This window comes from Pantherophis guttatus, chromosome 2 (genome assembly GCF_059756535.1).
Source record: "Pantherophis guttatus breed Tessera chromosome 2, ASM5975653v1, whole genome shotgun sequence".
Classification (NCBI taxonomy): Eukaryota; Metazoa; Chordata; class Lepidosauria; order Squamata; family Colubridae; genus Pantherophis; species Pantherophis guttatus.
In genome coordinates, this window is record NC_142064.1 from 92,008,245 (window position 1) to 92,032,407 (window position 24,163).

The 24,163-nt window shown below is 38.9% G+C and overlaps 1 protein-coding gene across 6 annotated transcripts in view; it reads left to right on the forward strand.

Annotated features, from left to right (window-relative positions):
• Nucleotides 1–24,163, forward strand: part of LOC117661630 (PH and SEC7 domain-containing protein 3) — a 184,122-nt gene that overhangs the window by 149,310 nt on the left and 10,649 nt on the right. For all 6 annotated transcript variants that reach the window (XM_034410671.3, XM_034410673.3, XM_087886407.1 and 3 more), the window contains 3 exons: nt 2,365–2,408; nt 13,606–13,799; nt 15,343–15,413. In XM_034410671.3, the coding sequence (XP_034266562.2) occupies nt 2,365–2,408; nt 13,606–13,799; nt 15,343–15,413 (309 nt within the window). The remainder of the gene's footprint in view (nt 1–2,364; nt 2,409–13,605; nt 13,800–15,342; nt 15,414–24,163) is intronic.

Below are 24,163 nucleotides of genomic sequence, written 5' to 3' on the forward strand. Positions count from 1 at the left end.
CTGCTCAACTTTCAAAGGACTTGAAAACTTGGTTTTTTTTTTACCTGGGTCTTGGGTCCTAGGTGTGTAATGGATTCCATCTGCTGGCTAAGTTGATAGTTCTTTGAATGATGCCTGGCTGCTATGTGTTTTATTTTTTACATCATGTATTTTATCTATTTTATTGTAAGATACCTAGATATCTCAAATATGTGAGATGTATAGCGGTATAAAATGAATGAATGGATGGATGAATGGATGAATGAATGAATGAATGAACTTTCTTGAAGCTGGTGTGCTAAGAAAGAGAAACAGCTGCACAAGCAATCTAGGCATATTTTTCTTCCTTTGAAATTGATTTCTTATCAATTGTTGATATTTCTGGTGGATGAATGTGACATAATAAAGGGTTTGATCTGAACCTAATCATTGTTCTGCATATATGAAATATATCCTGTAGTTAAAAACCTCATCATTGTTCTGCATATATGAAATATATCCACTGTTGTGATACTACTATAGGCAGAACTCTCAACTAAGCAGCCTGCAGCCTGGTAATCTCCAGATGTGTTGCTGTTGCAGACAGTAATCTATACTCTAGCAAAGCTTAGGATTTTCTCTTCAGGCTTATATGTTATGTTTCCCCCTGGAGATCTTTGGCTCTTTTGGAAGACTTTAGTGATAGGGTGGAAGGATGACACTACCCCAGGAGTATAGACACCACAGACTGATGCTTTTGAAGTATTTGTTTATCGTTGATTATTTTTGGTTTTGTTGTATTTCTAAAATTTACAGGAGCTGTAAGACATTCAGTTTTCAGTGACACAGCTTAGACACTTGAATCACTCACACTCGCGCACACACGCACACACCTTTTGAAGGCTGTCATGAATTTACACTTAGCTCAGAATACAGCTGCTAGGACCAGATGGGAAGCTAGTGCTGCATGTTAGGAACTATATTGAGGTATTTCAGTGGATGGGCTTCATATTTCAAAGCACAGATGTTGGTGTCATGGAATTCCTTTTCTAGAGAGGCTCGTCTAAATATAAATTATCTAAAAATAACAGATACTGTTATTTTTTGGAAACCAGATGTTTTTATTTTCCCAAGATTATATGACTTTGGAAGAATTCTATATAAACGACTTTAAATAAATGCATAAAATACATAAAGGTTGTGTTCTATTTGTATATCGGGAAATTTTGAAAAGCAAACTGGTACTAATACTCAATCTTTTAAAGGCTACCTGACCTGCTGTTTAATGATACAGTTGAATAAGTTTACCAATCATACTATTCCCACCTTGTCTGGGCTTTCTACCATATTATATTTAATAGTAATAGATAAAATGATAGGTGAAATGGCTTTTATGATATGTCTGATATGTGTCATTTTAAAAGCTCTTATCAATGTGATTTGCAGCAGGAGGGTAGAAATTCAGAATATGCCATATGAATTTAATGTCATTTTATTTGGAGACTTTAATTATAAAATATCAAATATGAAGTGCAGTGGGCAAGATACAAGTATAGAGTTTTATATCCCTTACTTGCCAAAACAAATAGATCGGCATTGATGTAGCATTTTACATTCCTTTTATCTCCCTTATTTGTGCATTCTTGATCTATAGAATTCACCTCTTGTTCTAAAGAGAGGTACCATAAGCTCTGATTCCAAATTTTAAATATTAAAAAAAATTGTCTAAGGGGCATAATATTAAAAATGACCTTAGAAACTAGAATTTCTATAAAGACTCACAGGGAGAGTTCTGTTAAGTTCAGAATCAGCTTGGTGGGTTGTTATTGACTTAGCTTTCCTATAACAATACATGAGCAAAATTTATCTCATCTTAAGCCTCAATATCATTGTTCAGGACATGTTTTTGGTCTCTGTTAATTTGAAATTAATCCTTTGAGTGGATGGGTCGGTTGATGTTTTTCTTCTTCTTCAGCATTGAGAACTGAGATCTCTAAACCAGGCTCTGTGCTTGTTCCCAAATGACCATGAAGGTTTTATCTGTAATAAAATACTAAATATGAGCCCACTCATCCTCTCCAATTCTGCACTGGAGCAAAAGCACTTGAAGAAGACTTCTGTGTAACAAGCTCTTAACTTTTGGAACCTCTCCAAAGTCAGCGAAGGGTTGTTAAAAGCCTTTCCTCGTCTCCAGGCTTAAAGAAAAAAAAACAAAAAACACAAGTTCAGCAATGTTAAAACACAACAAAGACTTTTATGCACCCCAGGCTAAGGAATAAGGCTTTAATCCTTAGTGCAACATGTATGTGGTAATTTGTGACGTTTGGATTTTTTAAAAAAAGTTATCTTCTATATATGGTCATTCAAATCCACTTAATTTTTTTTTTTATTTCTTTCCTTTTCCAGGCTCTTTACAACTCAATCAAAAATGAAAAGCTTGAGTGGGCAGTGTAAGTATCTTATGTTGAACTAATAAGCTTCAAATGATTCCTTTTATGGTATTCCACTTGATGTACCTGCAGTATATGGAATAGATTCTAGAAATTGCAGAGATCTACTCCAGCAGTACAGGAGAGGGAACCTCTTACAGTTATTTATAGGTAGTCCTCGACTTACGACCACAATTGATCCCCAGATTTCCCTTGCTAAGCAAGACAGTTGTTAAGTGAGTTTTGCCCCATTTTATGACTTTTCTTGCCTCCATTGTTAAGGGAATCACTACAGTTGTTAAGTTAGAAACACAGTTGTTAAGGGAATCTGATCACAGGACACTTCAACCGTCATAAATATGAATCAGTTGCCAAGCGACTGAATTTTGATCACGTGACCGTGGGGATGCTGCAGTGGTCACAAGTGTGAAAAACGGTCATATGTCACTTTTTTCAGTGCTGTTGTAACTTGGAATAGTCACTAAATGAATGGTTGTAAGTCGAGGACTAGCTGTATTTATTTTTATTCTGACTTTGTTGTCTTTATATATCAGACATCTTTCATTTTTCATTAGGCAGTCTTAATTCATTCATGATAACTAAACTAGTACGGCCCCTGAAAAGGGCTGATTTAACCAATTAAATCTATAGTTTTAGGCAAGCCATTCTTCATTAAGATCAATTCCATTTGCAATGTGAGGATAATAACTTGAAGAGTATATTTGGTTAGATTCCATAAAATAATGTCTCCAAGTTTCTTGTATGGAGATTTCTGAGCTTTGTTTTCTGCTAATAGATGTTTCATTACCCAACTAAGTTACAGCAGTACAAGATAACCGAATAGTGATGGGTAACAAAACATCTGCAAGAATGTTTTTCTTTTGGAATCTTTTTACTTATTAAAAATTGTGCCACCTGTTATTGATATTTCAATATGGTGAACTTCCATGCACATATACCATTTGAAAGTGAAGTTGCCTAAGGATGGATTGCAGCACAGGTCCAAAAGCTCAGAAAAGTAAACCTCTGGTCCTGGTGATTGGATCCTGAAATAATTTTAAGTTGATGATCACTTGTAATTTCTTGGAGAATAGAAATTGGTGATGCCTGTTAGTTGTAGTCATAAAGTTTGACACTCCTTGCTTTCCTTGAGAAGATATAATTGGCCATAGATTGGCACAGAATGAGATAGGGTTACTTAATAGGCTGTTATTGTTCCAGAAGGCAAAACATGCTGGAACATCCAAAATGGTGCTTTTTCAAGTCTACAACAGTCTTCCTCATGGCATTATTTCTGTTACATGCTTAATAAATCTAGGCCCTATATTCTGTAGAACCAGATTACTTAACATCTACCCAGCTAATTTAATTCTGCAGAGTTAGCATGCTCCGAGTTCCATTGATTAAACATTGTCATCTGTCAAGACCTTGGAAGCACACCTTCTCTATTGCAGCATCTGACCTTTGGTTTGAGGTTCCCCAAAAATCTGGATGGCCTCCTAACTCTGCTGTTGTTTAGAAGAATAATGAAGTGTTTTGGCAAGGGAGTGTAAGACTGTTTTTTTGCACTTGCCAACTTTTATCTTTATCCTTTTTACATTCCAATGATTTTACTGCAGTTTCTTTGATTGTTGTAAGCTGCCCAAAGTCATTGAGTTGGGTAGCATACAGGTTTTATAAATTATGGTTGGTTGCACTGTCAGCCAGAAGTTTAGACAGGTTTTGGGATTTTTATTCACCTATTGCTGGGGTGTCAAACTCGGTGTCAAGTTTCCGAAAGATGCCCTAATTAATTCATGAGCCATGATCCAAACTTCAAAGGAAATATATTCATTTATTAGGAGCAACATTCCGGCAATACTCGGATGCAGTTAGGACTGATCCCACGTAGATTTACATTCCCCTATGACCCTGCCTCTCCCCTCCTCTCTGGCCATGTCATAAATCACATTCCCCAATTACCCACTTTGGCTGGCTGTGAAACCTAACACCTCCTTCTGATTGCGGTCAGAAAAAATGTATGGAATTCACTTCAGTTCCCCCTCCCTCCTGCTCATGGCAACTTGAAAGCTTTGCAAGTTGACATTCGAGTTGTCACGTGACGTATCACAACTTTTTTCCCCTTCGCTAAACCAGGTGTGGGCATGGGAGTTTGACAGCCCTGACCTATTGAGTCCTTCCCAAGGATCTGGGATTGGCAAATGTTGTTGTTTGATGGTGCTGAATGTATCCTTACAGGATGTAAACTGTTCCAGGTCAAGTTGTCTTTTACAATTGACTAATGGTGATTTTGTTAATGCCAATGTGTTCAAGTAATGCTCCAGATGTTTTAGGATTGCACCTATCACTCCCCATTGGGATTACTATTACTATTAGTGGTATTTTTGTTTTCTTTTGCCAAAGCCGTTCTACTTCTATTTGCAGGTCTTTGTATTTTATGATTTTCTCCAGTTATTTCTCTCCTCTTCTGCTGTCCCCAGATACTACCACATCCACTACCCAGATTTTGTCTTTCTTATCAACAATTAAGACTGGGATGCTGGGTCGCAGGTGCTACTCTGTTTGAATTCTAAAATCCCAGAGCACTTTAGCTTCCTCATTTTCTGTTACATTGTCTATTTTAGGGGCCAGTTTTTGCTTGCAGGCAATTGGTACTTCTTGCAGATATTTCAATGCACCATTGTTGCTACTTTGTCATGCCATTGTTTGTAATCAGTCTGGGCAATCTTCCTGCAGTAGTAAAAATGAGATGGTCCTGTCTTTCTTTTGCTTCTTTGCAGAGGCAGCATTGGCCGTCCATCGTTGTCTTCTCAATTCTGGCTTTGTATGCATTTGTTCTTAAAGCTTGATCTTGTAAAGTCAAAATTAGCCCTTCTGTCTCTTTCTTCAATTTTCCTGCTCTTGGCCACTGCCAGGTCTGGTGTTAAGTGCTTTGCCTAATATTTTTTTATTTACTGTCCATGTAATACTTTGCCTTGCTATGTCTCCTTTCTATTCTTTATTTGGTCTTATAGGCCAGTTCGGTCTCTCCAGTAAGCGTTCATGGCATGCTAGCTTCAGTGTGTCTTCTTCATTTTCATTCATATATTCTTTCAACGTCCTTTTTATTTCTTCTTCAGCTGTCTGTTGTACCCTCACCTGTTTTTCTTGGTAAGAAGCACCTGTCAACATCACTGCGTGGATGAAGGGGATTCATTGTCATTATTTTACTGGTCTTTACTCAGTCTTTTACTCAGTTCGGCTTGAGTCCAGTCCACTATTCCAACTGCCTATCTAATGACAGGAATCACCCAGGTGTTAAATGGCTTGATGCTATTTCCTGCATTAAATGTGGACTTTTAAATCTTTTATTCACTTTTATGATGTATTCTCTTCTCACCCTTCCTGACTTCGGTGTGCTTGACGTTGTCAGCTTAAAGGATGCCCAGGAATTTATAGAGATCGTCTTCATCCAGACTCTTGATATTGTTTCTCTAGGGCATCTTCAGTTTTCATTATTTTTCCCCCATTTGATGGTGAGCGGAGCACATTTGTCCTGTCCGAACTTCACTTCAATAGCTTGGGCTATAAATACAGTGTTGAGCAGTGATTCTATTTCAGATGTTTTATTTTCATACAGCATCAGATCTTCGATGTAAAGGAAGTGTGATAGCCTGGCAGATGTTTTTTGATGTTTGATATAGCTATGGCCTGAATTATTCAGTATTGTCTACAGAAGAATCAATCCAGTGACAAACAGTAATGGTGAAACTGAGTCTCCTTGAAAGATTCCTCTCTTGATATCACCATTGACCAGCAACTGTGCCTTCCGTTGTGCCATTCACTTTTGTACAAAACCAATGTTTCTGCTGACTCCTGTTATTTCTAGGCACTTGATTATCCAATCATCTGGCAGGGAATTGAATGCCTTCTTGTAATCCATGCCACGTTTAAGTTGGTCTCCCTTCTGTTGCAGTTTTCCAAAATCAACATGTCAATTAGAAACTGATCTTTTGTTTGTCTGTTGTTTTGGCAGTTCCCTTATTGTTGTTGTTATTTTAACTTTATTGAAATACAGTTTAATACAATGCAAGATGTTTGATAAGTCGGAGAATTTGGTGATGTGCCCATTTGGTCATCAGACTCAGTCCCATGCGGTGGGGGACAGAATTTCCTGAATGTATAACAGAAGGATAGGTTGTCAAACCAAATTATCTCTTGCAAGCCAGGTGCCTGCTTGTTATTCTAGTAAGCAAAACGAGCTGTTAATGATGAAAGGCTGCTTGTAAGGTTGGAAAGACTTTTTTAGTTGGGTTGGAAACATTATCTTAAAGATAGAAATCCAATCCTCAGTTAATCTGCGGCGGCATGAATAAACCCATGCTTAGCTTTCTCCTTTTATCTTTCGAAGCATTGTGTCAGAACTGCTGGTAGAAAAAACACAGCTCAGGTCAGGTTTCTTCCTGTTGGCTTGGGGTCTGAGGTTTGTCTTATGATTAACGGTGGATAGCTTGACAACAAACCAATATTAAAGATAATTCATCGCAGAATGCCTTGTGTGCACCACTTCAGCTGCATTTGGGAAGCTCACCATTTTATTTTATTTAATAGATTTATATAGTCTCCTTTGTCATGAAACGAGACTCTGGGCAGCATACAATATATTCACAATTAAAACCATAAAATGAACAACGTAAATAAAGGATAAAAACCCAGGAATGTGGGTGAGCTTGATCATTTAATCATTTTGCAGTCTCACCATGGGATCCCTATCGATATTCAAAGCTAAATATGAGGAAATGAGAGCTTGCCAGCACATTTTAAACACTTATCGTCCTTTCTCTGTTCATCCTTGTTACTTGATTTCCTTTTCATGCTGAAGGGAGTCATGGCTGTTGAGTAGAGATCTTTTTGAACAGAAAAGAAACCAAAAAAATGCCTATATTAATATAGATAAGACTGCTTTTAGGGGGATTATCTTTTGCTATAGTCATGTATGCAAGTTCTCATTCTACACCAAGAAAGTCTTTAGAAGTATACTACCATGTATTTTCCTGCACTGCTGGAAGCTGCTTAAATTAAAGATACCGTAATTATTTCTTGTCTCTTTCCAAGACACTTCTAGTCAATAGCAATGATGATAAGAGAAGTTAATTGTTATTATTTTTTTTAAAAAAACTGTTATTGCTTTTAAAGACGTTCCTTGTTAGGAAATTGTGACAGATCCTAGCCTTCAAAGAGTTTGAATTAAGGCTTATTAGCTATCAGATGATGCTTGGCTTATGAGAAAAGGAAGTAATCGGGACCAATGGCAGTGAGAGAGCAGGCAGTAATGTCTCAATTGTGAAAGGCACGTGGAGGGAATCTAGAGGTAGACCTCCCTTAGGGAAGGCAGATTTGACATTTCCAACCCCCAATGCTTAGCCCTAATGCTAAGTCTTGCCTCCGGATCCTCAGTGTCACACCCCTCCAGCTACTGCTAAATGCTACCCTGTTTCTCCCAAAATAAGACATCCCCGATAATAAATCCAATTGGGCTTTTGAGCACATGGCAATAAGGCCAAGCACTTATTTCAGGGTTCAAAAAAATATAAGACGGGGTCTTACTTTCGGGGAAATTGAGTAGGTGAATTTGTAACAAAGCTGTCTCATCTATGATCTGGATGAGGCAGCTAATCAGGCATGTATGAGTCCAGACTAAGGATGTTTCCCACCCAGAAGCCTGTATGGGCCCAGGTAGGGATGTTTCATTCTCAGAAATGTGTTCAGGCTAGGGGGCTCAGCTGTTATTGTCAGCCCTGCTAGATAGATCAGACTAGGAAATCGGCTCCACAGAAATGCTAAAACTTGTCGAGAGTGGCTAGCAGAACGTTGAAAGTCAGATTGTATTGAGTATCTTCCTTCTCATACTTCAGTGAATTAGGGAGGTATGTGTCCAAGCATTTTCCGAATATTGTCCTCTCTGTTGTAGACTTAACATAAGTTTCATCCCTTGTTGCTTTGGTAACATAGCTTGCAGATCTCCACCAAGGTCATCCTCAATCTCTACGGTTGTCATTCAAGGAGACGTAACAACTCTCTGAGGTATTGCATCAGAGATAATTGAATGTGATACTCTGGTTGAAATTGGGCTTGAGAAACAGTTGGATTTATTGCTGGTACACTGGCCTTCTTATTGCTCAGTGATAGCGTTGCCTGAGTTATTCAATTTCCATTGCTGGATTAGCAGTGAAGATAGGGAGGTTATTAGTTCCTAGCAATTTTAATCTATCCTAATGTAGCATTACGTTCAGAGGTTTGTAGCCACCATTGTAAGACCCTATCATGAAAAGTATGATTGCTTTTCAACTGACTAATAAGTTAATTTATTGAGCAGTGTAATGGGCCCAGATGTATTCTAGAGGGAACTTAGGGGTCTTAGTTGCCATCTGGAATAGATGGGTAGAAGGGACTTTGGTTTGGATTCTTCCTATATGCCTTCTCCCCATTTGTCAATGGAGACTTTTGGTTTTCCAAGGAGGTCTGAAAGATGAAACAACAGAAGAGACATGTAGAGTACCATTGGAGGACAATGAAGAGTGAATTATCCCATCTTTGTAAGAGTCCATATGAAGTATGCCATTGTCATAATAAAGCAATAGCCTGATTTAAGATAATTTACTCAGGAGTCACAGAAATATCTTCATGGCCACTGTATGAATATTCTAGGCTCCTATCATAAAAAGTCACTTGGATTCATTCAGAGTACAATTCTGAATGAGTGAATCCATGTGAGTTGACTAAGACATTAACTTGTTTTGTTACCTAGGAAACATTTGATTTTCTGGTTCCTGAGGAAATGGACAGAATCAGGGGTGGGTTCTAAAAATTTTTACTACTGGTTCTGTGAGCATGGCTTATTTTGTGGGTGTGGCTTGGGAGGTAATGTGACTGGGTGGGTGTGACCAACTTTTTTTTTTTTTTTTACTTTTAAAAGCATTTTTTTTTCAACCTCTTAAGAGATTGCAGAAAATAATGCTTTTAGAAGCCTCTGACGATCAGGCAACTCAGCTGGGATCATCAGAGGCTTTTAATAACATTTTTTCTACAACCTCTTCGGCCGAAGAGGTTGTAGGAAAAAAAATGATTTTAAAAGTTAAAAAAAAAAGCCTCTGATGAGGTGGGCGGGGTAAGCGAGCGGCGACCAGGCCGGGGACCGGTTCGGGAGCACGGCCAGCCAATGTTATTACCGGTTCTCCGAACTACTACAAATTTTTACTATGGTTCTTGCGAACCGGGAGCAACCTACCACTGGACAGAATCTTCACGACCACAATTGAGGCCAAAACCCCAATCCAGCAGGTCAGGAGAGGGAACCTCTCCATTTATTTACAGGTAACCCTCGATTAACAAGCAAAATTGAGCTACAAATTTCCTTTGCTAAGCAAAACAGTTGTTAAGTGAGTTCTGCCCCATTTTACGACCTTTCTTGTTGTTAAGGGAATCAATGTAGCTATTATGTTAATATCACAGTTGTAAAGTGAATCTGGCTTGCCTCTTGAGTTTGCTTGTCAGAAGGTCGCAAAAGGCGATCACATGACCTTGGAACACTGCAACCGTCATATATATGAACCAGTTGCCAGGCATCTGAATTTTGATCACATGACCAGTGTGAAAAAAAGTTATAAGTCACTTTTTTCGGTGCCATTGTAACTTCAAATGGTCACTAAACAAATGGTTGTAAGTCAAGGAATACTTGTAATATCTATTATCTGCCCTGGAGGGAATTTTATTAAAGCTTTAGTTCCTGGGTTTTCACGTTTTTTGGACTTTTTACTATAATCAATGTTGTTTCAATTTATATGCTGTTCAGAATCATGACTAATGTAATTTTTAAACATAAATAGTTATAAATATAGGGCGAATACAGTTACATTGCTATTTAGATACAGATAACTATTGATCACATAATCCAGTTGCCAATACCACCTGATGCTCTTGAGAATATAGCATTTCTCTGCTATTGAAATTAGCTGACATACTTTGATGACTGAGCCCTGCCCCTATCTATAATTAATCTTGGTATCTAAAGTCACTTTTTGTTTCCCTGTCTTTTGCCTATTTTCTCTCGATTGGCTGACGAAGTTGAGTGACACTTCCAAGATGTTTATTAGTTTATTAAGGGGAAGCATTCTTTGGTTCATAACACCATCTAACAGAGCCTCTGCTATTTTTGGACATTGGTGATATTATAAAGTGAGCCAATTTGGTCTAGTGCAAAGGTGCCAAACTCAAGGCCCGGGTGCCAAATCCGGCCCGAGGGGTGCTTAGATCTGGCCCACGGGGCTGTCCTGGAAACAGCGAAGGACTGGCCCGTGGTGCCTCTGCCAGCGAAAATGGAGTGCTCCGTTTTCAGCAGCAGAGGGTTGTAGGAGGCCATTGCAGCTGAAAACGGAGCTCGGGAGCCTATTTTTGCTGGCAGAGTGCTCGGGCCACCACAGGTGCCCTCGACACAAATGATGTCGAGTTGGCAATGCCTTCCCTGGCCATGTCTCCCGTGGCCCCCCGAGGTCAAACACAACCCTGACATGGCCCTCAATGAAATCGAGTTTGACACCCTTGGTTTAATGATTAAGGCATCAGGCTAGAAACCAGGTGACTGTGAAATCTACTCCCATTTTTTTTTTTTTTATTTATATGCCGCCCTTCTCTGGAGACCCAGGGCGGCTTACAATGTGCTAAGCAATAGCCTTCATCCTTTTGTATATTTATACAAAGTCAGCTTATTGCTCCCACAACTGGGTCCTCAATTTACCTACCTTAGAAAGGATGGAAGGCTGAGTCAACCTTGAGCCTGGCGCGATTCGAACCTACAGTAATTGCAGGCAGCTGGTCTTAATAACAGGGTGCTTTAGACCACTGTACTACCATTTTAGGCATGAAAGCAAGGTGATTTGGGTCAGTCATTCTCTCTTGGCCCACAGTGTCAGGTTCAGACAAGTCAGTTGATCATTTCTGGATACAACCAATGAATCAACATTCAGCTGATATTCAAAAAGCAGAAAAGCTTTAAGAAGAAGAAAACTAGCAGTGTGTTAGAAATACTTATTTGAATTATCAGAAAAAGCAAAGAAATAAGGAAACCATTGTAGAATATCCTATGGTAGGATAGAAAACAGGGCATATTATGCTGGATAGCTAGTAGAAGATGACAAAGGACAGATAAAATTTGGTGATCACCTAAATGCATCTTAGTAACAAATTAGCAGGAAAGTGGCTCCTTCCATTATTCGCTATTGCTGTTCTACAAAGGAGAACCACAAAAACGCTATTCTGGCTGCATAGCTTTTTTGTGGTTCATCTTTGTAGAACAGCAGTAGTAAATAATGGAAAGAGCCACTTTCCCGTTAGTTCAGTATTTCTGTAGTTGGCCTATCAATGAAACTTGTAGGTACTTTTAGGGGGACTTAAATTTAAGCAACATCTGAAGATTTTCATGGAAAGCTGTGGAGGAGCCTGAGATTGTATAGGTACACTATATGACACTCATAACTTAGTTTTGTTCTGCATGTCTCTGGAGATTCTCAATCATCTAGATCATGGTTGTCTCAAAGGTGCTTTTTCACAAGGCACCTGGACTTTCTTGTTTTTCCTTGAAGGCGTTTCACTCCTCATCCAAAAAGCTTTAGTCAAAACTGAAGAAGCTTCTTAGATGAGAAGCAAAACGTCTTCAAGGAAAAACAAGAAAGCCCAGTTGCCTTCTGTTCTGCATGATTTACGGACATCTTAACATTTAAAGAACCAAACTGCCTTTCTTGATTGAGGGCAAGTGGTTCGGGGGGGCGGGGGGGGAATAAGTGTAAGCTGACAGAAGTTGAAGTAAGTAGCTGCTCCTTGGTTTTAGTTTTGAAAGAAAAGTTAAGATGCAGAGGAATTATTGCACAGCAGAGTGTTGATTTAGAACGCTTCCATCTGAGGATACTGACAGATAATCTGTATCCGAGGGTACGATCCAAAAATAAAGCAGAGACCAGTTCCATTAATTCATGCCTGGACTGTGACAGATTTCAGCAGAGAGGAAAGGAGAAAATGCCCGTCTTGCTTTGTACAGCTGCGTCAAAACTGCATGCGGTGGTAGCAGTGCGCCTGTGATAGTGGGATAGGGTGCGCAGAGAGAATCATAGTTCAGAGGCAAAACAAATGTACGATTTCCCCATTTCAATCTGTAGCACATTCTATCATCTTGGAGCCACTGGTTGTGTAGGGATTGTCGTATGCTAGATTGTGGGATCTAGCTGGATGCTAAATTCTGGGATCTAGTATGCTAAATACTTGTATTGTAGTCTCAGTAAATATGCCTTGGTGAAGAAAAAGAAGTTTGAGAATCACTGATCTAATTTGTGTAGGAAGCCAGGGAGATGACCTTGGAGAAGGAATTCAAAAGCTTTCAGGTGCAGAAGGAATATCTTATGTTTTGAGAGACAGAAGAGTATTATAAAGTCTCAGACATAAAAACCCCTGGAGTACAAGGAGGAAGGAGGGGGAGAGATGGACAGGCTTGCAAGGTTCTGTTACTAAGGCCTAGCTCAATAAAATATAGTTACAGTCCTGTGGAGTCTGTTTTCTGATCTGGTCTAGGTTGAAGGGCTGACCATTTCCTTGTTACTGACTATAAGAGAAAAAGGACAATAGGAAAAGCTGAAGGACTCTGGGGTACAATAGGGACAGTAGGTCAGAACAGTTTATCCACTGGGCAGGATGGCAATTTTCCGTACATTGAAGCTCCAGGGCTCAATTACAAGAGTCTTTGCCAAGTCTTTTTGAACTTCGATCAACAATGTCCAGCTGTTGCAAGCTGCTCTTGCCAGAAAATCAGGATCTGCAAGGTCCTCATCCCATCCCCTGTAATTTAAAATATGAAACTCTTGAAATAGCACATTAAAATACACAAAGCCTCAACATGAACCACCTTGTTGCTGAATGTAATTCCCCCAAGGTTTCCATCCCGATTCCTCTCCCCAAAGATACATCTAAACCATCCCGCTGAAACTAATGAGATTCCTTGCGGTTTAATATAAGATATTCACGATATTCAGCTCTGCTCGTTTTAGAACCACAGGTCCTCCTAGCATGAAATCAAGCTTTCCAGCTACTCAGTAAATAAAGACGATCATAACCAAATATGCGCCTTTGCTTAATCTGACTAGTAAAATAAAATGTGCACTGGTGAATGTGAAGTTTGTGTTTGGATTTGTTTTAGAGATGACGAAGAGAAGAAAAAATCCCCTTCTGATGGCACTGATGAGAAGGATAATGGAAACCAGTCCAAGTCTGTCAGTCGCATCGGCAATTCCAATAACCCCTTCCTGGATATTCCACACGATCCCAATGCTGCTGTGTACAAAACCGGATTCCTGGCACGTAAAATCCATGCTGATATGGATGGAAAGAAGAGTGAGTGTCTTTCAGAGGGAGCTGTTCTTTCAAGAAAAAGAGATAACTGGGAGAGGGAGGGAGGGAGGGAAATGGTAAATACAGAAACTTGAATATGCACAATGGCGTGTGCCTCTTTGCTTGCTACTGGGAATGTAAATAAAAGCACTCTTCTAGTGCTACTAGAGGAGTAACTGGGAATCTGGCAGCCCAGAAGGAAAAGCTGAGAAAATGCCTTGTGCAAGTATTTAGGAAGGTTAAGGAGAGAAAAAGCTCCAGCAACCCATCTGAGAATTGCTCCAGGAGATGAAGGGGGAATCAGCACACAGCTGCAATATTCTTTCTCTTTGCTAGGCTTTGCTATTCCCTTCCAGTCATTTCACTTGCCACAGATATGCGGGAAGAGGTCTCTGTGACAGAGTTCAAAAGATGAGATTGCTTTCCTGCTTAGCCTCTTCTTAGTTCAAGCCCGGGAGAGCCAGTTTGGTGTAGTGATTAAGGCAGCTGTCCCCAACCTCTCTGGCTTGGTGGAGCAATGGGGGGCGGAGGAGAAGGGATGGTTCAGGGGTGAAATCCACTTACCTTCGCTACCGATTCACAGATGTGAGCACGCGCACCTCCTCCATGCATGCGCAGAGCCTTCTGCGCATACGCAGAGGGTCAAAAACGGGACGTGATGACGTCTGGGTGGGTGGGCGGAGCCTCCCACCACCGGCACTACTGGCTCGCCCGAGCCAGATAGAACCGGCTGCATTTCACCACTGGGATTGTTCTCTGAGAGCAGCAGGCGCACACCTTTGCATGCGCAAGTGGAGCTGCATGTGCAGCCCGGTTCTGAACGGCTGCAGTTGAGTACTAGGCCACAGCCTGGGGGTTGGGGACCCCTGATTTAAGGCATTAAGTTCAAAACCAGGAGGAATTCTAGTTCCTCTCCTTAGGCACAAAGCCAGCTGAGTGACCTTGGCCATTCTTCCCTCTCAGTCTTAGGAAGGAGGCAATGGCAAACCACTTCTGAAATCTTGCTGAGAAAACTGGGACTCGACCAAGAGCCAATTCTCCCCCCAATCCCAAAAAAACCCCAAATTCTGAAATAGGCTGAAAAGCTTTCCCATTGCTTTATTTTTTTACATGTTTCTGTTCATTGGGACCACTTTTGTAGCAGGTAGCTCCAATGAATACAGGGCTGGTAAATATAGGAGAGGCCCGGGGAGAGAATATTAATAATTTTTCTTTCTGGAAGGGACAGATATCGAGTCCCTATTAAGCATTGCTGCTTCTTTGGACTACCCTTCTCCTGCAATATTTTTTTAAAAAATTACTTTATGATGATTTTTAAATAATATTTTCTTGCTTTTTTCTACACTTTTGGCTTCCTCTTTTTTAATCTCTTTTTTTTCTAAATTTTAGTTTCTATTAGTTTTTTTTATTATCAAAACTAGTTTTTAGAAGAAAAGCGGGGGGCTGAGGAAGGCTTCACAACCAAAAGAGCATATTATTTATGTGAGATCTACTATATTTTAAACAGAATTTGTATGTTTTTTTTGTGTTTGTGTTGCTTTCGTAGCTCCACGAGGAAAAAGAGGATGGAAAACCTTTTATGCTGTCCTTAAAGGAACTGTGCTTTATTTGCAGAAGGTAAAACTTTGTTTCTTTCAACTCTCCTTGGTTAAAAAGCAGAAGCCTTGTTGTTTGTCCTTCTTAGGATTGCTTTGTTGAGTAATGAACTCACCATCCCCACAAGATAACTAAGGACAATATAATCTATCTGAGGAACCGTCTCACGGTTCTAGCCTACTAGACTAGGCTACTACACTTGTTCTAGCAGAAGCGGCCTACTTTGGATCCCATCTGTCAAAGAATTTTGGCTGGCAGGGTTCAGGGGAAAAGCCTTTTCTGCTGTGGCCCCTGCTTTCTGGAATATTCTCCCACTGAAGGTGAGGTCTGCCCCCATACTACTGACCTTCTGGAAGAACCTGAAAAACTTTACTCTTCCAGCTGACCTGGGGCCACAATCAGGGTATGCTATATTGGGGATGGCTGATGGGGTAGAGAGAAGATCCCCACCTCCAGGCCATCCATCATCTTGGATTTTAGCTTTGCTATTTAATTTTCTAATTTTATTTGTAATACCTTTTTACTTTTTATCATATTGTAAACCATCCAGAGTTGCTGTATCAGTGAGATGGGCACTGGATAAAAATTTAATAAATAAATAAACTTTGGATGCTTACTGAATTGCTTTGGGTTGTTTCAAGAGCATGTGTAATTTGGATTTTTCCACTTCGTACAGCCTGAAGCAGAATACATTTCTTCTTCCAAACTTAGGAGTTATATATTCTGTGGTCATACTGGAGAAGTGTGCAGTTTTTTCATTGGAGTTCCAAAATCTTACAAAAGCAGAGTTAGTGGAAGTCACAGTCTGAATAATTCATCTTCTGTTGCTTCCTTGAAACACTCAAATATACTATATATTTCTCTACTGAGGTGATGTTGTGCAGTGAACTATCACTTATCTACTTGTGGATTGGTTGATCTTAATAAGGTTACATTGATTGTATGTGTTCTGCATCTTGTGTTCCTTAAGATCACTACAGGAATAATCACCAAATAGACTTTTCCAAGCTTTATTCTTCCATGTTATTTATTAAGGTAGCAACTGGAAACAATTGAATGGATAGTTTGATGTCCTTCAGATATTTGGTGTTACCATTAACAATACTGGCTAGAAATGATTAGAGTTGGTCTAAATTGTCAGAAGACTGAGTTCTTTACATATTTCCATGGAAGTCAGCCTTATAAGGATGACATAGCCTTCCTGATCATCTTCTCATAGGAAGTTTAACAGATTAACAAAATTGGAAGGGACCTTGTAAGTCATCTAGTCCAACCCCCCCACCCAAGCAGGAGACCATACACCGTTTCTGACAAATGGCAGTCCAATCTCTTCCTGAGAGCCTCCAGTGATAAAGCTCCCACAACTTCCAGAGGCAAGTGGTTCCATTGGTTGATTGATCTCGCTGTCAGAAAATTTATCTTTATTTCTAGGTTGAATATCTCCTTGTTCAGTTTCCATCCATTATTCCTTGTCTGGCCTTCGGGTGCCTTGGAAAACAGCTTGACCCCCTCCCTTCTGTGGCAGCCCCTCAAATATTGGAAGACTGCTATCATGTCTCCTCTGGTCCTTCTCTTCACTAGACAAGCCATGTCCAGTTCCTGAAATTGTTCATTGTATGTTTTAGCCTCCAGTCCCCTAATCATCTTGGTTGCTCTTCTCTGCACTCTTTCTAGAGTTGCAACACCTTTTTAATAGTGTGGTGACCCACTGTTGACTCATATTTAGCTGGTTGTCCACTAAGACTCCAAGATCCCTCTCACAGTTACTGCCTGGTTCCAGTCTAAATGTGTACTTTTGTTTTTTCTTGCCTACACTCTTTCTCTAATAATTGGTTGAATAAAGGTATTTGATCGTCAGTGTTTATATTAAAATTGTTTTTTGCTGTGTTTTCAAGAGCAAAAACCCAATCATGACTATTATAAAAACTGTCAGACAAACTACTACTTTGGTAAGAAAAGTATCCTTTTCATGGGAATTTTAGAATTATACATCTGTGAAAGGTCCTGGATTTCTCTCTTTATAATATCTCATTCAATTATAATTCCAGGATTCTCTAAATTTACAACAGTTAAATTAGAATTAATCTGAGAAAAGATTTTGTTTGTATGTATGTGCATATAGAAAGATAGATGATGGTTGAAAATAAAAAATAGTTTTATGAACAAATGCCAAATATTTCAGTTCTGAAGAAAATGTATAAAGATTATATTAATCAATGAGATTGAAGTCTATAGAAAATATCTTTTCACTTTAGAAGATAATTTACTTGGACTTCAGTAAGGCATTTGATAAAGTAGACCATAACCTACTACTAGATAAAGTAGAAAAATGTGGGTTAGACAGCATCACCACCAGATAGATTCGTAACTGGCTAACCAACTGCACTCAACGTGTAGTCCTAAATGAAACTGCATCTACATGGAGGGAAGTATGCAGTGGAGTACCCCAAGGCTCTGTTTTAGGCCCAGTACTCTTCAACATCTTCATCAAAGACTTGGACGAGGAGATAGATGGGGAACTCATCAAATTTGCAGATGACACCAAGCTGGCAGGAATAACCAACACTCCAGAAGATAGGCTTAAGATACAGAAGGATCTAGACAGACTTGAACATTGGGCACTATCTAACAAAACAAAATTCAATGGTGAAAAAAGTAAGGTTCTACATTTAGGCAAGAAAAACAAAATGCACAGATACAGTATATGTGGTACCTTGCTCAATAGTAGTAACTGTGAGAGGGATCTTGGAGTCCTAGTGGACAACCATTTAAATATGAGCCAGCAGTGTGCAACAGCTGCCAAAAAAGCCAACACAGTTCTAGGCTGCATAAACGGAGGGATAGAATCAAGATCATGTGAAGTGTTAATACCACTTTATAATGCCTTGGTAAGGCCATACTTGGAATACTGCATCCGGCTTTGGTCATCACAATGTAAAAAAGATGTTGAGACTCTAGAAAGAGTGCAGAGAAGAGCAACAAAGATGATTAGGGGACTGGAGGCTAAAACATGAAGAATGGTTGCAGGAACTGGGTATGTCTAGTTTAATGAAAAGAAGGACTGGGGAGACAGGATAGCAGTATTCCAATATCTCAAAGGCTGCCACAAAGAAGAGGGAGTCAAGCTATTCTCCAAGTATCTGAGGTTAGGACAAAAAGCAATGGGTAGAAACAAATCAAGGAGAGAAGCAACTTAGTACTAAGGAGAAATTTCCTGACAGTTAGAACAATTAATCAGTGGAACAACTTGCCTCCAGAAGTTGTGAATGCTCCAACACTGGAAGTTTTTAAGGAGATGTTGAATAACCATTTGTCTGAAGTGGTGTAGGGTTTCCTGCCTAAGCAGAGGGTTGGACTAGAAGATCCAAGGTCCCTTCCAACTCTGTTATTCTATAATCCTAGTTGTGCTTATAATTAAAAATGACCAGATGATATTAATCTTTCCCTTCACTTTTGTATTCCAGTATTCACAGCGATGACATCCTTCTTTTAAGAGACAGGGAGTGTGGGCTATGAGTTATGTTGCTGATGTTACGTCTTAGCTAATTCCAAAGTCAAACATTGCAAAAGCTGTTTTTCAAATACTGAAGTTTAAAAAAAAACAAAAACAGTATTTTTTTGCTGTTAAACTTGATTTATATTTAACAGAGCTCTTTAAGGACATGTGAAACTTTGAAAAAATAATCACTTAGAATTTTAAAATGTGCAAGATTTTTGTAATGATTCCTCAATTGTTATTTGACGTCTTTATTCTTCTTGAAAAATAGCTACGCTTTATAATTGCTTGCTTTTATTTTTATATCAATGGTAATCTATCTTTAAGGTAGGGTTTCCAGCCATGGATAATGAGCTAGGAAACAGCCTTCCCGAGCATTTTTGGTTCCTGTTTCAGACAATATGGAGAATGGTAGAATCTGCCATTATGTTTCTCCTCCCAGTAACAGAAGTTTAGTTAGCTATAGATTTCTTTGATAATAATGTAGAAAAATCTCTCCTTAGCAAACTTATCTAGCTGCAACTCTGCTTACAATGTAATATATCAACAAGAATATTGCTTTGTCCTGAATTCGCCCTTCTGGATGATATCTAGTGCTCTCCCCTTAGAGATTAAAGTCAAAAGATTATTAATTGTAGTATCTTGAAAAACAATGATTCTAATATGCTCCTTTTCCTGGAAAAAAATATCTTGCTGAAAAGAAAAATGCATTGAAGAAAAGAAGACAAGATGGTCTTCAAATGCCACATAAAATGTCACAAAGTTAGCTTTTAAATTCAGTTTTTTACCCGGGAAAAATCAGAAAATGGAGGAGAAGCTAGAAAAAGAGAGGATACTTATGACTGGTCATCAGAAATATTTTTAAATGACACCAAAGAGAGAGAGATGGTATAAGTGAAGCCAACAGTAAACATGAAGCAAACATTTGTGTGAACCAACCTAAAAATGGGGGAACTGAGGAATGAAAAGGCTCTTAAATGGGGTGATTAAATACAATTTATCATTGTGCACTAGATTCTGCAACCAACTTGTGAGACAAGGAATGGTTTGGCCCCTTGCTTGTTGGAGCATACTCTCTGTCTTCCTTCCATTTTTCAATTCTAGAAATTTTAAACAGCATAGGAGAAAAATATAAAACAGGACAAGAATATGCATTTCTTCAGTAGCATAGCTCAAAAATGGAAGAAACACAGAGATAACACAAGATAGGTACCGTAATACAGTATATCAAAAAAGCTGGCTTCCAATATTCTGTTCTATTTGCCCAGCATTCATTTATTAGTGATCTAGGAAATTAATAGAAGTATCGTTAAGAATTAATGATTGGAACCTTAATGATTGGAAATAGCTACAATGAATGGGAAGGATGCAAGTAAACCATGGCATTCTATTTATGTTATAGTGAGTAGAGTAAGTGTATGTTCAGAGTGATATTAGTGAGGATGTGCTTGGGAATATTAGTATTCCTTGTAAAAACTAATTCCATTGATCTAAGTCAGTGTCCCCCAAAATGGTCAGTATTGATCCCCCAAAAGTTAATGGGACTATTTAAAAAAATGATAAGTGACTGGAGGTCAATATATTATGGAAAGTTGATTGGGATCAATTAATCTTTGGGATTTCTGTCTCCACACCAATCCCTAATCCTGAAGATGAGGTAGCTAGTGATGAGACAATATTACTCAGGGTTGGTCGGACGGCTACCAGTGAGAGCAGCCTTGGATTATCTCATTTATAGCACTATTTAGTTATAGTAATATTTATAAGTTATTTTCATATAATGTTTCTGGCTTGATAAATATGAAATTTCATGAAGGGGTCAATGAGCTGAAGAGCTTTGGGACCACTGCTTTTTTAAGCGAAAAACCATACTATTGAAATGCCATGCAATAAAGTTTGTGGGAAACTGTGTCTGAGGGACAAGTTTGGGCACTTTTCAGCCTGTCAGATTTTTCTGAACTAGAGTTTTCAGCTAGCCAGATAGCTAATGATACGTGATGCTAGACGTTTTTATACAGCATAATCTGAAGAAACACCAGTCCTCATTCCTGTTTACCACCTTATACTGTATGTGATCAATCTGAAATCCTCTTTGTAGGAGAGTTAATATGTTACAGATCTGTAGTTAATGGTCCCTGAGTTTCAGTGCTGAACCAATTAAATATTTAGGATTCCATTTATTCTGTTCGATAATGAAGGTTAATATTAAGGGTACAATGGGACAAGATCAGATTTAAAATTAATCTTAGCCTACACGTTGTGCACATGTTGAAAGAACTACTGAAACTTATTCCTCTTAACTATACTGTTGTTAAATTAAATTCTTTGTTTAAAAACATTATATGAAATTTCATAGATAAGGTTAGAGTTGCCAAACATGTAGTGTTACTGGTGAAATCGAATGTTTGCTACGTTTGTCTTTCTGATATCAAGATATATACCTGCATATACATATTACATGTAAACACACACACACACACACACACACACACACACACACACACAAGGTCAATATATCAGATGCTTTAGAAAATACTTGTGCCATTTGAACCATATGCATTCACTATATTTTGAGAAAATAATGGCTTTATTTATTGAAACTTAACCTTATTGCTTTATAATTAGGGCTTTCAAGATGTACTGAAGTGCAGTGTAAATTTATTCACATTTAGTTGAATTCTGCTGCCAAAATCAAAGAACTACTTGGGAAAAGTGAGGTTCAGCAAATATTATTACTTTAACCTAATGAACTCTTTAGGAAAAATGCAAATCTTTTTTTTTCTTTTACAAGTTTTTCTTATTTCGTGTAATTTTGTGAATTTATTGAATACTTAGATTTTTTTTTTCTAGGTTTATGGTTCATGGCCCCGATGGCTTCCTCCCGCCCTCATATGGAGGAGCATTAAGTACGATGGATCATCTGAGCCATCTTAGTAACTACTATTTATATTTGCATACAGCCAATGTAAATGGCTACAAATTTAGCAAATCTTAATAAGAACAGTACCCTCCAGCATGTGAAACCTGTATTCAGTATTATTTAGTGCAGATGCTCTGTTGACATCTTCTCCTCTATGCAGTCTATTTCATTTTATAATATACTTTTATATATGGGAAGACAAAATAAAAAGAAAACCAGTTCTGAAAAAAATTGGCAAAAAGCAAGCCGAGAGCCTCAGTGGCAGTCTTAAACTACTTAAGTCGGCCTGCAAAATGAAATATGGCATATATAAAAATAATTAAAAAGCCAATAATTTATTACTTCCCTCATGAACACCTCTGAGCTCAGGTTCATTCTCTCTTCTTAGCAAGATGAAATGTAATAAAAAAACAAACAGTAGTGGACTTCGTAGTGAGAGTAAACAGTTTTGAATTCTTGAGATAGTAGTTTCCCCCCCAAAAAAACAGCCTCATACCTTCCAGATGTCTTGGGTTATAAGAGCCATTGGTTGCACAGATTGCTGATAATGGGAGTTCGAGTTCCACATATATGGAGGGTACCTAATCTGTCTAAATCAACATTTTTCAGTCTTGGCAACTTTAAGATGGATGGGCTTCGGCGCCCAGAATTCCCTGTCAGCATGTAATCCATACATTTTAAAGTTGCTAAGGTTGAAAAAGACTGATCTAGATAATGGTCCAGAGATCAGACAAGTGATATATTTCTATAATGTGGTTTGTCCCTTTTATGACACATTCTTATATACAGACAGGTAGAACTTGGGAGGATGATGTACCAAATCCATAAAAGTGCTGAAACATTACAGTGTGGGCTAGCTCAATTTTTTTTAGAAATTGGAATTGATGTTCAGATCCATCCAAATGAAACTGCAGGCAAATGTACTGTCACCCTTTGATTAAAAGTTGATGGAATTTTATAGCTTCAGGCCCAGGATTCAACTCTAGAGGCAATACCTGCACAGAGAGAGGGGGGGGAGAAGGGAGGGAGAGGGAAGGAGAGAGGGAGGGGAGAGAGGGGGGAGGGGAGAGAGAGAGAGAGAGAGAGAGAGAGAGAGAGAGAGAGAGAGAGAGAGAGAAATGTTGCAACTTAGTGTTGGTAGATGAAATGTGCTCTGCAGGAATTTCTGGCAAAAGTACAAAAAAAATGGAGGGAGCAAAATTTTGATGCTTTTCTCAACTGCGCTCCATGCTGAAACCTATACCTATTCTGTAGTATCCTCTGGCAATGCTTAAAAATGGAGCCTGTGTCTTCATCTCAATGTTCCTGCCCTCCAGTCTGCATTTTGATCACAAGATTTGGCTGAGTAATCCCCGGAATAGGTTTTTACATTATGCCTTGGGTGTATGAAATATCCTTCGTCTTGCCAAACGTAAGAAAAATGGAGTGATGTCTCTTTCGTCTGTCTGAAAATTTAGAGCAAATGTTGGCGCTGATACTTGACTGCATTCAAAACAATTTTTGCTTTGTGCGTAAAAGAGACTTTTAACCACGCATACATTTTCTGGTGATTTGTGTTTTTTTTAACATAATCAGATGCCTGCTTGCTTTGAAATTGTCCCCCTGCATTCAGTGAAAATTCAAGATAAACATGTACAGAATTTCTAAGTCTTGTTCAGCAAAATCTTAGGCACTAGTCGCAATTCAGAAATTGTGATAGAACTTCTGTGGTTCTATTCTAAGTATGCGAAAGCATTCTTTTCCTAGGAACCAAGTTGCTTTGCTTCCCACTTGAGGAAAGCCAGAACTGCTATCTTTTCTAACCCTCTGCCCTCCCTATGCATATAGTAACCAGAATTCCCAACCATTTCTGACCTTTTCTGTTGACTTCTATTAGCACCAAAAGCTTTACTTCCCTTCTCCAAAACCCCATCTTAAATGCAAATGAAGTGTCAGTTACTAATATTAGTACAGGATTGGGAAGTAAAAAGGTAAAGGAGTCCCTGTAGATTTTACTTCACTAGTCGTTGCCGACTTTAGAGGGTGGTGCTCATCTCTGTTTCAAGGCCATTTGCTCATATGGCCAGCATGACATCATGGAACGCCTTACCTTCCTACTGAAGTGGTACCTATTTATCTACTCGCATTTGTATGCTTTCAAACTTTTTGATCAGTGATAGTGAAAGTGATAGTTGTCCAGCACTATTCCTGGTTCTGTAAAAGAGGCATGAAAAGGCTTAGGACCAAAAGAAGTCATACTTTTCACATTTGTTTTTCCTTCTGTACAGTGGCTAAAAGCGCAGGCACCTGTCCTCAGTTGGCTTGGCTGAATTTCTGACTTGCCCCGTAACTACTAATGGGCATCACTCTACCTGG